General features: G+C 39.0%; 1 protein-coding gene across 1 annotated transcript; it reads left to right on the forward strand.

Annotated features, from left to right (window-relative positions):
* Positions 1 to 2,458: 2,458 nt before the first annotated feature.
* On the forward strand, positions 2,459 to 8,422 carry prdm1b (PR domain containing 1b, with ZNF domain). The gene is made up of 5 exons (XM_085445617.1): positions 2,459 to 2,567; positions 2,853 to 3,093; positions 4,825 to 5,744; positions 5,866 to 5,994; positions 6,487 to 8,422. Exons 1-5 carry the CDS (start codon positions 2,559 to 2,561, stop codon positions 7,051 to 7,053), a joined length of 1,866 nt encoding a protein of 621 aa, XP_085301743.1. The 5' UTR covers positions 2,459 to 2,558; the 3' UTR covers positions 7,054 to 8,422.
* Positions 8,423 to 16,414: the final 7,992 nt, after the last annotated feature.

Consider the following 16,414-nt stretch of genomic DNA (forward strand, 5'->3'; position numbering starts at 1 on the left):
CCTAGTTGAACGGAGCGGTTAAGCAGCAGCGGCGGTCCAGCGGCCGCAGCAATTTGTTAGTCACGCAACAGCAGTGAAGTACAATGTCCCTGTCAGACTGGTTCATCACATCCTGGAATCACTTCACTCGCCTCAATGGCTGTTTGACACACACGCGCACCAACATGGTCCTGCTGCTCCCACTGACCTGTTGTTTTTCTAATTAACTGCTTAAGCATGATTTGCATGATGAATCGCCACAAATGCCCAGGTGCTTGTTGCATTTTTTTTGTCTGTCATGTGTTGACCTTCATATGGAAGTCCATGAAAATCCTCGAGGGCCAGCTTGAGTTAGAATTTCTAGATGGCAGGAAGACAGTTTGTGTTTATGTAAGGTTGAGGATGGGGGTGGCGGTGGCGGTGGAGGCTAAAAGTTTCAGTTAGGGGTCGTTGGTTTTTTAAGAACTGAACATGAAAGTTGCCTGTTCTGCAGATACGGCTTCTTGATAGTGTGTGTGTGTGCGTGTTTTAGTATGTTTTGTAAGTCTTACTCTTGTATTAAATATAAATAACAAATCAGATCACACTGTGCCATATCCAGCAAGGCCTCGCAATAGATTTTTTAAACTAAATTTTAAAAAGCAAAAAACAAAAAAATAAAAAGGTACATCAATAGACTAAAAATGACTCAGTTACTGATTACGACCATTACTGCAGAACACTACAGGCTCTTCTTGGAACATACTGTACATTATGTGTATGACGTATGTATTCAGGAGACGCTAAGACTTGAAACTCCTATAAGGAGTCAGAAGCCTGACTCATTTCCACACATATGGACCATTTCGCAACCATGGGTAACAGGATGAAGGGTTTTAAAGAGTGAGCAAAATATGTCTTCCATCTTTGTTTGCTGTTGGCATTTTGTTGACTTAAAACTATAAAAGTATTAGTATTATTGTATTAGTGGTGGTTAACAAGACATCTGTATTTCTGTCTTTCCTCTCTCTCGCTTTCTGGTGTTTGTGAGGACAGTGGGTCAGAGATCAGTAGAGTATGTCAGAAAGAGTGTAATACCCTTCATTCGTTTAACTCATTAGAGTTGAAAGTGGGTCACCTTGTGGCTCCAGGAGCTGTCTGGGTTAACGTGACAGAGTGACAACAAACGGGCAACACGGGCCAACAAGCACTAACCCTTACATGTAAACAATGAATAAATAAGTAATTAATACTGTTTCTTTATAAGTGCTTGAAAGACTTGTGTTGTAGTATGTTTGTACATGAAAAACTCCAATGATTTATTTGTCCTGTTTTCCAGGTGACAGGTGTGTTCAGCAAAGAGTACATTCCACAAGGGACTCGTTTTGGCCCTTTGCAAGGAGAAATCTACACCAAAGACAATGTACCCAAGCTGGCCAACAGGAAATACTTCTGGAGGGTAAGGGAAACCACATGCTTTACAAGCTTTTTCGTACACTGACGTTTAAGCATAAACCAACCCACTGGCAAGGTACTGCTTAAGAAGGGGAAAGTTTCGAGCCTAAATGTGAAAAAACGAGACTGGGAAGAGACAAGAAATTACTATGGACAGGTCTTTGTCTGTTATTCATGAAAAAAAGAAAAAAAAAGAAAACAGAAAACACTGGTTGCTCAGAGGGAGAAGTTTCACATCAAGTCTTTGTCCATACGTCAATAGGGGAAAGAAATGCGTTCACACAGATTGCACTGCCGCACAGAAGTTTTGGTCAAAATTTTAGAGGAAGTTGTGACCGCCGGTGGCACGTAACAGTGGATTGGAATGCTTACACAGTCATGAGACTCTTACCGGCACTGAAGCCCTATGCAACATGTGTCACATGCACAAAAGATAGGACTATTTTTCATAATCCACATGCACATATTCACAGAATCCTTATCTTTCCACTCGTTTTAAGTTAGATTGTTCAGATTTGCTTTCACAAAGTAATCCTGACTCAGCTTGTGTCACTTAGGAAATTTTGCATTGTGCTGAGTCAATTCCCATAAGGAGTTTTTACTGCCATGCTACGTATATACCTTCCGGCTTCACTTCCTGTAAACCTGTAAGGGGTGTTCCTTAACCACAAGAGTGAAAGTCGCCGTTCCACGGAAGTGATTATGTTATCGGCCGCATGACACAGGTGCATGACATGTGCAGACGTGCTGCCAAAGGCATGCCTCGCGTTTGGCTGGCTGCCAGCACTTTTACATTTCGCTTGCTTGTTTATTATCACAGAGCAGCAGATGTGTCATCTTCTTTACTTTTGAATTACGGGATCGTAATTAACTTTACAACACGAATTTATCCGACAAATGTAATTTACTGAAACCACCACCAAAAGAGGACTTGATAGAGGTGGCAAGGCAAGCGATAGAGAGGGAGAGAGACAGAGAGAGAGAGACCCCGCCCACTATGTCTCAAAAGCAGTACATGCACTCAGCACTCAACACATTCAAGACTGTAGCTTTCAGCACACACAGAGGAGAGGTGTAAGGCACGAACCAAAGGAGCAAAATACTGTCACTGATAACTGAAGAGGATACAGGATATTTAATTGCCCATGGCAGAGGTGAATATTTTTACTTTAAGTTTTAATTGTACTTGAGTTTTTTGATATGTTTTTTATTGATTTTTTTTTTTTTTTTACTATTTAAGCAACATTCCAGCACTGTCCCAATTGATGACCACTAGAGTGTTAATCTATCTATCTATATATATATATATATATATATATATATATATATATATATATATATATATATATATATATATATATATATATATATATATCAATCAGACTTATCGCATATGTGAACATGTGATTTTACCTCGTCTTCTTCTTCATCTTGTACAGATTTATAGCGGTGGACAGCTCCAACACTTCATTGATGGCTACGATGTCCACAGGAGCAATTGGATGCGCTACGTCAACCCTGCCCGCTCTCTTGCCGAACAGAACCTGGTGGCATGCCAGAATGGACGGGACATTTACTTCTACACCATCCGCCCTGTGGAGCCCAAACAGGAATTGCTGGTCTGGTACAGTCAGGAGTTCGCCCAGAGGCTCTGCGGCCAGCAAGACGATATCAAACAGAGTGAGTGCAGCAGGAGTGTAAAATCTTTCTACACGGGACACTGATAGTTTTCCTTTGTAGAACTTACAGTGGACAAGCTTAACTAATATGCTGAACCACCGGAAGCAAACCGCACTGTCCCTTATTACTTCCTGAGATGTACGTTGTTGAAAGTATAGTATAGTGGCTGATTTGTGTTTTGATTTGGCCTTTACTTTAAAAACTTTTTAGCGGGCCTATGTTTCATATAAAGAAGTGAAAGGAAGTTGATTACCAGCTGTAGCGGCGACACAGGACAATGACTTGAAAAAGACTTTGGTATATTTAGGCACAATATCCAATAAAGTGACAGATTTAGATCAGTGCAATGAGTAAACAAGTGTCACGAAGACTGTGCGATAACTCTTATCAGTGAAATTCTTTCACTTCAAAGTGAATGAAGACACGTTATTCCATTCCTTTAAAAAAAAGGCCTGACGTTATCTCTTTTACCAACAAACAAGTTAGCTGATTTGATTCTTTTTCTTTCTGTTTGACTTATACAATAGTGGGCTGAATTTTAAAAAGATCATGGGGAATGTATGAGCCACACGCAGACGAAGCACATCTCCGCCTTTTGTGAGATGTTTGTTATTCATTGTAGGATTGAAGGAAAGCAAAAGTAATCTCAGGTGTATAATGGCTGGTCAAAGTACCTTAGTGAGTCACCGGTTTTCAACTATTAGTAGAACATCAGGTCTTTCCCTCATCACCATAAGAGACGAGGGTAAGTCTGGTGATTCATTCCAACTGGATACACAAACCTTGTCGCCGTTCTTCTTGGTGACTAATGCTAAGGCAAGGCAAGGTATTATTGCCTTATTTTATCATCTTAGGTATCTTGAAAGCATTTACCTTCCTTTTAGTCACAGGCCAGAACTGTTAAGTGTTGCGTGCTAGATATTCCGGGACTTGATTAAACGTATGCAATCAAGTTTGACAGCTAGTTTTCTGGAACTGGTTGCCTATGCTTTCTGGCATCAATGAAATGCACAGAATGCTAAAAATTTCTCAAGGCCATTTTAATCAGCTTGTTTTTAAAGTACAATACAAGCTGATCTAAAAAGCTTTTGTCTCTATAAGCTGATGCCTTCTAATTTGCGTTTTATTGATGTAAAACACTATAAACACTTTGGCAAATTGTTGATAATAAAGTTATGCAAAGGAGCCGTATGAGTCACTCATACTTTAAGTATAACTCACATAGTGAAATCTTGCAGTAGCTGAGAAGGGCTAATTTGGACAAATAACATGCGTGGAAATGCCATCTCAAAACAAAGAAAGCAAAGGAAAAAAGGAAGAGACGATTCTTTCTTTTTTTGTGTGGTCTGTACGGTAAGACAGCTGCTGTATACCCAGAAAAGGTTTTACAAACGAAACTCACAGTCTTGCTGCCCATACATGACACATACAGACTCCCCCTCACTTTACCACCAACTCTTTCTCCCACACCAAAAGAACTTCAGTGATTGCCGAACAGAAACCTGTCATCTATGATTTACACATCATGTCAAAACCGAAACTACTATCATTTACCATATGAAGAAGCACCTTCTGTGGGTGGATGTCCCATAATGCCTGTAAAACATGTTTGACTTACACAACGAGCATTATATTAAACTGACTGCCTACGTTTTTGCCCTCTGTTTGATGTGGTGATTTCATCACACACTGTTAAAAAGCTAAATGCTTGTATTTATTTTTCTGTGACAGAATACACGAGTAACAATGAAGACCAAGAGCATGAGTATGTGAAACAGCACTTACCTCAGCAGACGTGGCTTAAAGAAACAGCAAAGGAAGGGGTAAAAGAAGGGAAGGACAGTGACGCAGAAGAAAAGATTGATGTGGAGATGTTGGAGAGAGACACTCCACCTGACACACCTGATGACCAGATAATTGACTTCAGCAAAAAAGATGAGCAGGACGATAAGGATCCAGAAGGAAGGGGCATCATTCCTTCCCCTCAGCTGGAGCACAGAGAGCCCAGTCTGGGTCTAAATCATCCTTACTTGCCAGATCACTACTCTACATTCCCAGCTCCACACAGGAATCTTCCTCTTCACCTCCACGGGCTCTATGGGCACAGAGAAGGCCTGGTGTCATCTTACCCCCCATTACAGTCCAGACCTCTCCAGCCTTCTTATCAATTCCTTCCTCCCTACAACCCACATTATCCTCGCCTCCTGCTCCCCCCATACTCTCCTCCCTTTCATGGGATGCTGTCATCGAGAGGCTCGCTCCAATACAGCGGCTACCTCGGCGCTGACGGACTCCCGTATCCCCCTATCGGCGCACCTAATCTTCTTCCAGTGTCTCTCTCCTACACCCCATCTCCACAAGGAGGTCTGAAAGAGCTAACACCAAATATTTCCCCACCGAGAGGAGCCCCAGCCACTCCAGAGCTCTCCCCTCCCGCCAAGCCCAACAGCCACTATCAGTCCCCTGAGCAGTCCCCCTCTGGCTGTGAGGAGGCTATGAACCTAAGCCTGGCTACAACCAAAAGCAGCACTGCACCACGCAATGGGCCTGGTCACAAATCCCTGCCCTATCCACTGAAGAAGCAGAATGGAAAGATCAAGTATGAATGTAATATCTGCTCAAAGACCTTCGGACAGCTGTCAAACCTCAAGGTAACAACATTAACTTCATTTCAATAACTTCCTATTTTTTTAAGCTAAACTTTACACTTATTACTGTTGTTCCTCAATACTCATGACTTCTCTTTGTATAATTTCTATCATTTGTCTCTAGGTTCACCTCCGAGTGCACAGTGGCGAGAGACCATTCCAGTGTAACCTATGTAAAAAGAGTTTCACTCAGCTTGCCCACCTACAGAAACATCACCTGGTCCACACGGGAGAGAAACCACATGAATGTCAGGTATGTTGATAATCCTAACCTTTGTGTGTTTTTTTATCTTCCTTTTTACGTGCTTCATATGCAAGCTCTTTACTCAGAAAATGTTACTGTTTATTGTTTAAACCCGAGTCTTCACTTAAGAAATGTTGATGTAAAACCGAGAGTATGAGAGACACAGAGAAACTCAGTGTGTACACAAAACAGGTAACCGCTTTCTGACTCACATACCTTTCTGGTAATGCAGTGTCTATTTGATTTTCACCGAGCCACAACCCAGTTTGTCATGCGACAGCATCTTTATGCTTTTGTTTGCTTATGTGACACTGTGGGTGTGAAGTTTGTTGGATGGAGCTAGTTTTACCCAGAGAACTGGAATAACATGATCAATCCCGATACCATAATATGACATCATTTATCAAAGTTGAACCTAAACACAACTAGGTGGTTCACTTTAGAATCAGTCATGTGTACGTTACTCACAGAAGTGCTGACCTTTCACACCATGTGTTTCAGGTGTGCCACAAGCGCTTCAGCAGCACCAGCAACTTGAAGACGCATCTACGACTACACTCTGGGGAAAAGCCTTACCAGTGCAAGCTGTGCAACACCAAGTTCACGCAGTACATCCACCTCAAGCTGCACCGCCGTCTCCACAGCAGCCGCGACCGTCCCTACCGCTGCCAGCTCTGCGCCCAGGCCTTTTTCCACCATTTCTCTCTCTGCATCCACCAGCGCAGCACCTGCCCAGCTAACTCCAGCATGCCTGCCAATGTGCACATGAAAGAGATGGTGGAGCGGTTTGATGCCAGCCAAGAGGCAGACGCGCTCACAGAAGCAGCATCAGCGTCTCAGGTTGGGGAAGCCGTCGAGCACTGGCTGGCTCGTACCTTAGAAGGTGAAGGAAAAGAAGACCAGAAGGAAGCCACCATGCTGCTAAAAGCTCTGACTGCAGCTATTAATGCACCACTGACACCCATGACCCAATCGGCACCACACCACAATCCCCCTCTCGCCTACCAGGAGAGGGCCAGCGTTGTTCATCTCCACAAACGGCCATCTGTGAAAACAGAAGGACAGTGAAAAGGAATATAAAGTTGAACATACAGCATATAATCTACCAAGAATATGAGTGTCACCAAATGAAATCTCCTATTGTGCCATACGAGGCATAACAAGGAATATTAACTTAGCCAATCCAATGAGCACAACACCAAAAGAAGAGCATTCCAAAGACTGGGTGATAGTATTCAGTGATTGTACTTTCTCCCAAACCTCAGTTAAAAAAGATAAACATGGGAGGTGTTGTTAAGCTGTGAAGTATTTAAAAACCCTTTTACTCAGGTAGACGATTGTTTTTTTGTGCTTTAACTTATTCCTTTTTTAAATGCCATCAGCGTTATTTATTTAGTTGTCTCTTAGTTTGTTTTTTTCTAGTAGTATTATTTTTGCGTGTTTGCGTCTGTGTGTTGACGTTTCCAAAGAGATTTTGAGCTCTTGGTAAGACCGCAAATGGACTCAGGAACAACAACGTGGCACGAACCTGTGGATGAGCCTTCACTTGTTATATTGTACTGTGTGCGTTATTTTACTTTGTCAATCAAAGGCAGGACGCAGTGATAGCACAAACCAGCTCCTAATATTGTCTGCGATTGTCTTATTTATTTATGATAAAGGGAAACTTGATGTGTCCTGAAACTGCTGGGAATAAGCATTTGCCAAAATTACAATCAAAAAACATGAATATGTAGCAATATTTTCACATGGTTATTTAACTCATTTTTCCATTCTAAAGAGATTCAGTCAAAGCATTATTCACCTTTTCGATGATTACTTGCCAACTTGGATATCAAAGACACACCGTCCTGATCAAACCATAATGTAGCCAAAAGAAACAAAAGACAAGATTCAGTGTAAACAGTTATTTAAACAGGTTCCTCTGGAAACAAAGAGGTTTCATCTTTCTTACAGCTTTTTGTTGGATTCAAACGTTTTACATGTCTCTTACACAAAAGTTTCACTCCAGATGTTACTGCAAAAAAAAAAGAAAAAAAAAGAAAAGAAAAAGAGCTTCATCCAAATCTTAACTGAAACATCGGTACCTCATTCAGCAATACAAAAAAAAAAAAAAAAAAAAAAAAAAACTATGTGCAAACAAAGGGGCACAATTTTCCAGCTTTTTAATACTTTTGTATTGTGGCACTGTAATAATAAAGCAGCAATATCTGTATGCTTTTGCCTAAAGGTAACTAGGAACCATTCTTTAAAACTTTTACTATTGAGTAATATACTTTTCTTTGTTTTTAGTGCTTTAACTGTACAGTATGTTTGTTTATGTAGTTTATTTTTGCAAACAAGTTATGATATGTTAAGAATTTATATGTGAGAGACTATTTTGATGATACTTTTATATTTACATGATGTAGCACATTAAAGCTATTGTTTCTATACATCTCATGTTTTCAAGTGCATTCATGCCAGGATAGCAAATTTGTGTGTGACTGCTTTTGAAATCCAGTGATCGATTGGGCTTTCTGTGATAACGCATCAATACACACAATGCAATTGCCAGATTTGACAAACACCAAAAAGGTCACATGAAACTGGTCAGAACATAACTTCAGATAATAATGAGACAACTATAAACAGGAGTGCTGCCGAATTTCAGACAGGTATTTATTTAGCTTTTAACGCCTGAGTCATGTAGCTGCAGGGCAAATTTGCTTGCGTTTGTGTATTTGCACTGTTTTCTTAGCACGCTGTGCCTCAACGCTCTTGGCCAGTGATCTAGAAATACAAATGCATTCTTCTCTCTTCAAGTTAATCTGATAAGAATTGAATCCATTTAATCAAAATAATTTAAAAAACTGAGATCATTGTCTAGTTTTGGAACAGTGTTATCTGTTTGGAGACATTTGACCTGTTTTACAGGTTTATTTTTACTCAAAAGTGACTTCCATTCACTGTGTCTTACTGAAAATTCACTTTGCACAGTCCCAGAAGTCTAAAAAGTTTTTTGTGGGAATGTATTTTAATGTTTAAATTCCTAAATTGTGTACACCCATATTCACTCGCTAGTAATCTGATTTAGCACAGGTTTTCTATCAGGTGACTTTCCTGATGCAACTGGCCCCTTTATCCAGGCTTTGAATGAGCATTAATGTTTAAAAAAAAGAGCAATAAATAAAGATGAACAGGTATAAAATCATGCCCTACTGACCAATCTGTTCTCTTGAAAACAGTATCGCCATTACTGAATGATCCCTGAGACCTCTGTGCACAGCTAGTATAGGGGTATAGATTTTTATTGCCATATCCCACCTTTATTTATAAAAAAAAAAAAAATAGATAAAACTAGGATTCACAAAGTGCTGTAGATATACAAATAGCATAAATCAAACCATGTTAAAAATAGAGAATTAGAAAAAATTAAGTCAAAGGCAAAAGATCTAGTCTTTGTATTTCCCTCATGAGCATCAGTATTAAATATAAATTATTGATTAAATATAGATCCTTGTGCAAATTGGTTGCAAACAATTTTACAATTAAAATGTTCTATGTAAATAAATATATAATTCTAAAACAAAACACCTATTTGTATTCAATTTTCAGTAAGCTTACACTGGAATTCTGTTTTTATGTTTACTCTTCACTGTCTCTCGGATAATCAAGCACAGCTGGGCTCCAAATGAAAGAATAAAAACTAAAAATGTCTTTCAAACATTAATTTAATAAAATAGTTATAATAATGAGATTATCTTTAAGTGATACTGATAAGTCAATAAATATATAGTAACAGTTTTCCAGTCTTAGTAGACAAAATGTTTGAAGCACACAGACAGTCATATGGGCTTTTAACACTAAACAAATCTCACACTGTTACTTTGTCTGCAGCACCTGTGTCACTTTCATTCTTTATTATGTGCTTAACCTCTAATATAGTTTTACCTTTCTTTTTAAAATCATCCAGGACACTCATCCATAATTGGTTAGATGCGGTTTAATGTAAAAACCAGAGTTAACTTAGGGAGCTAGTAATCAGCTTTGTGTGACCCCTTATCCTAACTGCCAATGTGAGTCTAGATACCAGACAGACAACCCAGGCATGCTGAACTCAAACAAAAAGACTGGGCCTTTTAAATCCTTTCCTTCTTTTTTAATCTTACTATTTTTATTATGTGACTATTAGCAACTTTTTTCCTGTTAAAATAGCAATAGAATTATAGCCAAAAATATCGGCCAAATAGCCAAGTGAAAATCCTGACACAACCTTTTTTGATATGCACCAGCAACTAGAGGTCATGATGATGTAGTTACCAAGTTTGTTTGTCATAGATGGCAACACAGTGCAACATCCTGCTTACTGCCATTCATTTGACAGCAGTACACTCTTTCCAAGAAAGTAAAGAAAATTAAGTCACTAAGTCACCAGTGAAAAAAGTGTGCTTAGATCACAATGTTACAATATTACAAAATTACAGAGTCTCACAACACATTCTCCTATTATGGAGTTCTTTGTTGCTGTGTTACTGTCAAGAGCTCACAGTGTTTAATGGGAAGAGGTGAGTAACACTGTGAATCACAGAAGCATCACTTATAAATGTAAGGTACGTATATTTGTGCTTGCTTTCACAGCTTTGTTCGGATAAAGCAAGTCGTTTTTATTGCAATTTTTGTGTTTTGGTATGATTAGGTTTAGGTAAGTCCATTTCTTTTCATTTGCAGGTTGGTTCGACTGACTCACAGAATCATGTGAAATCTTTCCAAAATGGATGTGACTCATTATCCTGATGTTCTGGTTATTTAACGTATTTTTACAAGCCCAAATTTTAAAAAACTACTAAGAAACACTGCAGGCCTTGACTTGTTATTGCCCGTCTTTGCAAAGAAAGCATGGTCTAGATTTATTACGCATTAAGTTGTACTAAAATAGAGTTCCAAATTAAAACCCAGTGTTTAGAACCTACTTTGGGAAGCGTCTGACATCCAAGACCACTGCTGTTTTTGCTACTGAAATTGATATTTAACTGTCGTGAATGCCCAGAATTGGCAAATGTTTTTACCCCAGTACTGTACTTAAAAGAACACCAAACCCCAATATAATTCTCTTACTTGATCGCTGTCTCTCCATGGCAATGAGACAGTTTCAATCAAACTAAACTTTAAAGTTACTGTAAATATGGTTTGCTCATTACAGTAATTGTATTAGGTATTTCTTGATCTGTCTCTCTTAACCGCTTTCTTTTTCTTTTTGCTGTGCAGTGACTTCTCATTCTGTAGTGTTTTCTGGTTGTCATCTCTGCTGTGGGGGAGAACCCCACAGAAAACACCTACACACCGCTGACCAGAATAAAAACACTCTCAGACCTTTAATGTGAGCAAACCACCATGGTGACAGGAAACCCTACTGTTCTGGCAAGCTGCCAGCTACATATTCATGTTACTGTGCAAGTGAGCAATAGATGCAGAAGGTGCTCTCAGAATTTGGAAAAAAAAAAAAAAGCCCCATTGTAATGTTTTTTATGAAAAGAAGGGAAAAAAATAACATGTAGACTAGGTCCTTATCACATAGAAATAGTTGGGTCTCTCTCTCTCATTACAGCTGTTATACACATTTTTTTTAAACATATACAGACTATCTGTATATATGTATGTAAAATCAATTCTCATAGCATTACAGCTTCATATGAAATCATTTTACTATCGGTACTTCTAGCTACTTTACCCTAATGTGAAACTATTTTAAAGAGACTGTTGAATGTTGATGTCAAGCCTAGGCCTTTGTATAGTTACGTGAATGAGTAATAACACCCTTCATCAAAACTAAAGTTTAGCATATCACAGCACAGTAAAATAAAATAAAAAATGATCTGGTCTATGACAAATCTTAAAATTAGATGACCTCAGATGAGCAACAACACATAACATTTAAAAACATGATATTACTTATTCAATAAAAACTAAGCCAACGGCAGTGTGAAAAAGTATACTAATCACCTTTGGCAGCAATAACTTGAACTAATTGTTTTCACTATGACTTCATCAATCTCTCAAATCATTGCGGAGGAATCGTGGCCAACTCTTCTTCTCAGGATTGTTTCAGTTCAGTGAGGTTTACTGCCATTTTTTATGCATGGCAGTCAAAATTCCACCACAGCATTTAGATCAGGTTGAGGTCTGGACTTTGACCGGGTCATTGCAACACCTTGATTCTTTTCTTTTTTAGCCATTCTGTTGGAGACTTGCTGGGCTGATGGTCATAATGCATGCTAAGCTTTAGCTAGAAACATGGCTTTGCATTTGACATTGGAAAACTTTGATATACAGATGAGTTCATACTTCAATTGATGACTGTAAGGTACCTGTATCCTGTGGCTGCAAAACAAGCCCAAATCACCACCCCTCCCCCACAGTATCGGTATAATGTGTTTATGCTCATATGCTGTGTTTGGTGCCATGCATGATGGCCAAACTGTGTCCAAAAGACACTGAGCCACAGGTCTTGCGGTTTGCCCATATTTAACTTTGCTGCCAGCACTCAATAGGTAATTGGTAAATGTACTGGTACTTATTTAGAGCTTTTCTGCTACCTAACTGAGGACTCAAAGTACTTTTGACATATGCATTCATACAAACATTTTTTTCTTTTCTTTGCATTAGTATCTTGTTTAACAATTACCTTCTTACTCACACCCCGATGGAAGCATCATGGGCACCTTTGGGTTCAGTATCTTGCCCAAGGATACTTTGACATGCAGACTGGACAGATTGGGCCACCAGCCTTCTGACTGGCAGACAACCCTCTCTATATCCTGAGCTAATATTTGCTTCCAATATCTGGGCAATATATTAGAAGCTAACATTAGCTTAGCATTTCAGTTATCACTTACAGGCAATTGATAACAGATCTTTCAAGGAAGTAAGGCTTTAAAATGTGAGTGGTGAATTTTAGCAAAGTGAACACAAAGCTAAAATTTACATATAGCCAAGGCTAATCAACTGCGTGACCATTAAAGCCCTTCTTCCCTTTAAACCACGAGTCCATCAGACCATTATTACTTTCTGTGTGCAAATATATGCAAATCAGTCTGGCCATAAAAGATATTACAAGAGATATCTTAACCTAATATCTTAACCTCCAACTGTAGTATTTTGTATATACCTCACCTGAGAAATACATTTATTCATCAACAGATGACAGGATTGTCAACAAGTCAGTAAAAAGTATTACCATATCAGTCTAAAAATAACAGACTGCTTTAGAAACAATGGCGGTAATCTGTCATCGCTCCACTACTTCCTGGCTGACATGACGCGTTTTTATGAAAGTGTCTTTCGTGTCGTTCATCTACTTGATGTCTCTACATTTTCTAATCTCTTAAAATCCTAACACCCTGTATTTCAAATTTCGAACAGCAAACCAATGCAGCTCCAACCTTCATGCAGTTCCAAAGCATCCCACCCAGAAATTATGCAAGCGAAAATGAAAGAAATACACTAAAATAAAATAAAACAAAAAACCTTTGAGCGTCACAAAGGTAAGTCTTTCAAGTCTTTCAAGTTGTCCCTTTAAGAGGCAATCATGCAGTTAGTGAAAAAGAAAATGATGAGAATTTCTTTCTTGGACCTTGCAATCAGATACCTCCCCTTCCTAGTGTGTTCTACATTCTTCATTATGCATGTCAAGGTAGCAAAGATTCCAGGAAAGTTTCCAGGGAAGTTACTATCCCGTTTCAGATTCGTTGAAATTGCACGTTCTCACTTTCTTGGGGAAAGTGAGACCTTAGACACAGTCACGATGTGCCTTTAAAGGTATCACTGCTTGATAGTTCAATTATATGTCCAAATGGAGTCATTTCCTTTGCGTCCATTATTTTCACAGAACAAATTTCGCCTGCAGCATCACAGAGAACGGACTTACCACAGAGCAGAAAACTATTGCTACACCTCTCCTATTGAACCATTTGAATAACTAACACCCAGTCTTTAGTGGTTTAACCTTCAACTTCATCAACACCTCGTTTAGGACAGCGTCTACTGTTGAAATCCCACAAACCCCTGAAAAGGACGCCTGACTTCCAACATGTGTTATGTTGTAAAGAAAAAATTTCAGCAATCCGATCAAACTGAAAGTTAAAGTCGCATATATTTTAGTACAAACAACAGTTAGCTGTCACGATTACCAGACATTAATGGGAAGTTATATAAGCAGTGGAAGCACCTGTCACATTATATCCAGTTCTTTTCTCAGAAACAGTGACTGTGGTAGTGACTCAGTGTATATGCGGCAAAGAGAGCAGTTCAGCAAATACAGATACAGAACAAAAATAAATCGGGAGTTCTTTGTCTGAAGCAGGAAAGTCACTAAACTCTGCTTAATGTTTTCAGTTGCAACTTAAACCTTGGTCTCAATTAACATTCTTTAGGAACAAAATGATTATCCCTATCGGCAAGATTTAATTAACTGCAGAGGAGTTATTTCTACCTGCTATATTTATTTGTTTAACAACTCAATGAAACATTTATCGTTCAATACATTGGTCAACACCTTTGATCTTAAAAAATAATATCTTTGAATGACAGTTGACAGCATGCCATTGCTGTGCAACAGGTTAGGCAAAGAGTACTTGGCTGCAGGTGAAAACATAGATTGAACACATCATACAAAATTTGGCACAGGAGCAGATCAGCCAGAGGGTGTAGCGCTCAACTTGGCTGTAGTTTTATGTCTTGAAATGGTAAATGGTAAATGGCCTGCATTTGTATAGCGCTTTTGCTAGTCCCCCCTAGGGACCCCAAAGCGCTTTACACATCCAGTCATAACCAGAAATGTCATAACCCTTCAGATGATGCTGAAGGGTTATGACATATAACCTTAAATTGCTACTCACAGAATTAGTTTCACTGTGGCTTGTGCATACTGTATGTTAGATCAGCGGTCCCCAACCCCCGGGCCTCGGACTGGTACCGGTCCGTGAGTCGTTTGGTACCGGGCCACGAGAGTTGAGGCTCAGGTGTGAAATGTATGGTATTCAGGGTTTTTATCGGTTTTCAGCGTTATTTTGTTATCGTTTTGATCGTTAACTCGGTTTTCCTGGGTCTTTTCACGTGTGTTATGAATAAATCTTCTTTTTTCTCGGTACCGGTACTAGTTTTATTTTGTTGTATTTATCCGCGACACCTTAAAGGCCGGTCCGTGAAAATATTGTCGGGCATAAACTGGTCCGTGGCGCAAAAAAGGTTGGGGACCGCTGTGTTAGATTGTCCATTAGTCACAGGATTGGGGTTTGATAACTTTGTAACAAGTTACCTTTGAGTTAGTAATTTGGGAAATTTACCCTGTCAGATTGAAAAAAAAAAAGCAAGGTGACATCAGAAGTTGTTACAGTAAGTGATTGACCACTTTTGAATTTAACACTTTAGGCAGTTAATAGAAGGTGATTAAAAGAGGATGTAAATTAAAACACATGACCTGCCCTTATTAATCATATAACTGTGACTTATTCAATCTGAAATGCTTGAAGCTATCCATAACATTTCAAATCTGTTTTTCTTCATGTCAGTATACTCACAGTATACTCACAGTATACTCATACTGTGGGTATATAGATGTGGCCAATTTGTGTGTGAGAGAAAGGACGTTTGCTTAAATTCAAATATTAATAATTTGGCAAAAGATTACATAATAAAATGTAAGCAGTTTAAAAAACCTAAACAAAAACATAAAAGTTAAGTTTGTAGCAATTGGTCACATGTCTGTTTAACATTATACACAGCAGCAGAGCAATAGGTGAGTAATTGATGACTGTTTTTAAAAGTAACCAAGCCTCTTGCCCCTTGGCCTCTTACCTGGAGAGGAGGGCCTGTATTGGACAAGCACCAAATCGTTTCGTGATGTTTTATCTCACGAACAAATGCTATGACCCCTGAGCATCAAATAGCTTTCTGTCTTAATTCAAGAGAAAGATTCCAAGGACGATAATGTTAAAAGGGATGGTTGTGTTTATTTGCGTGCTTTTTCATGCCGGTGGCTATGCCTTGAGTGAACAAACACACAGCCCTTTTTCCTGACAGCATTCCCTTTCAGTTTAGCTCACTGATAGCCAGTGATTGTTGTAAAAAGACAACAAATGTGTTGGTTTTTTCAAATGTTTCCATTTTTTTATGCGCTTCCTTTGAATCATGTTTCACCTGGATTAATAAATTCTGTTGAACTTCATCCTGCCTTAATGTTTGACTTTCAGTAGCAGTTATTTTTAGTCAGCGGTAAAGGCAATAAACATGGGTGTGGGGCACTGAGTAATAACACAAGGTTGTGACGTTGTAGCAGTCAGCTAAATGGGTCTAAAGGTTTCACATATAAAGATAAAAAATGGGTGGTTTTCATTCTGTTATGTGAGTTCATAATCACACAATTTCTCTCATTTGCTTCAGAACATTTGCT

The sequence above is a fragment of the Copadichromis virginalis genome, linkage group LG22 (genome assembly GCF_057382275.1).
Source record: "Copadichromis virginalis isolate Kocher_CV1m ecotype Utaka linkage group LG22, C_Virginalis_male_GT1.1, whole genome shotgun sequence".
In the NCBI taxonomy this organism is placed as follows: domain Eukaryota; kingdom Metazoa; phylum Chordata; class Actinopteri; order Cichliformes; family Cichlidae; genus Copadichromis; species Copadichromis virginalis.

Bases quoted from the DNA above. Each gene is read 5' to 3' on its own strand.
- prdm1b (XM_085445617.1), top strand. The intron at 3,094-4,824 runs GTGAGTGCAGCA...TTTCTGTGACAG, and splicing joins GCAAGACGATATCAAACAGA to AATACACGAGTAACAATGAA. The intron at 5,745-5,865 runs GTAACAACATTA...ATTTGTCTCTAG, and splicing joins GACAGCTGTCAAACCTCAAG to GTTCACCTCCGAGTGCACAG.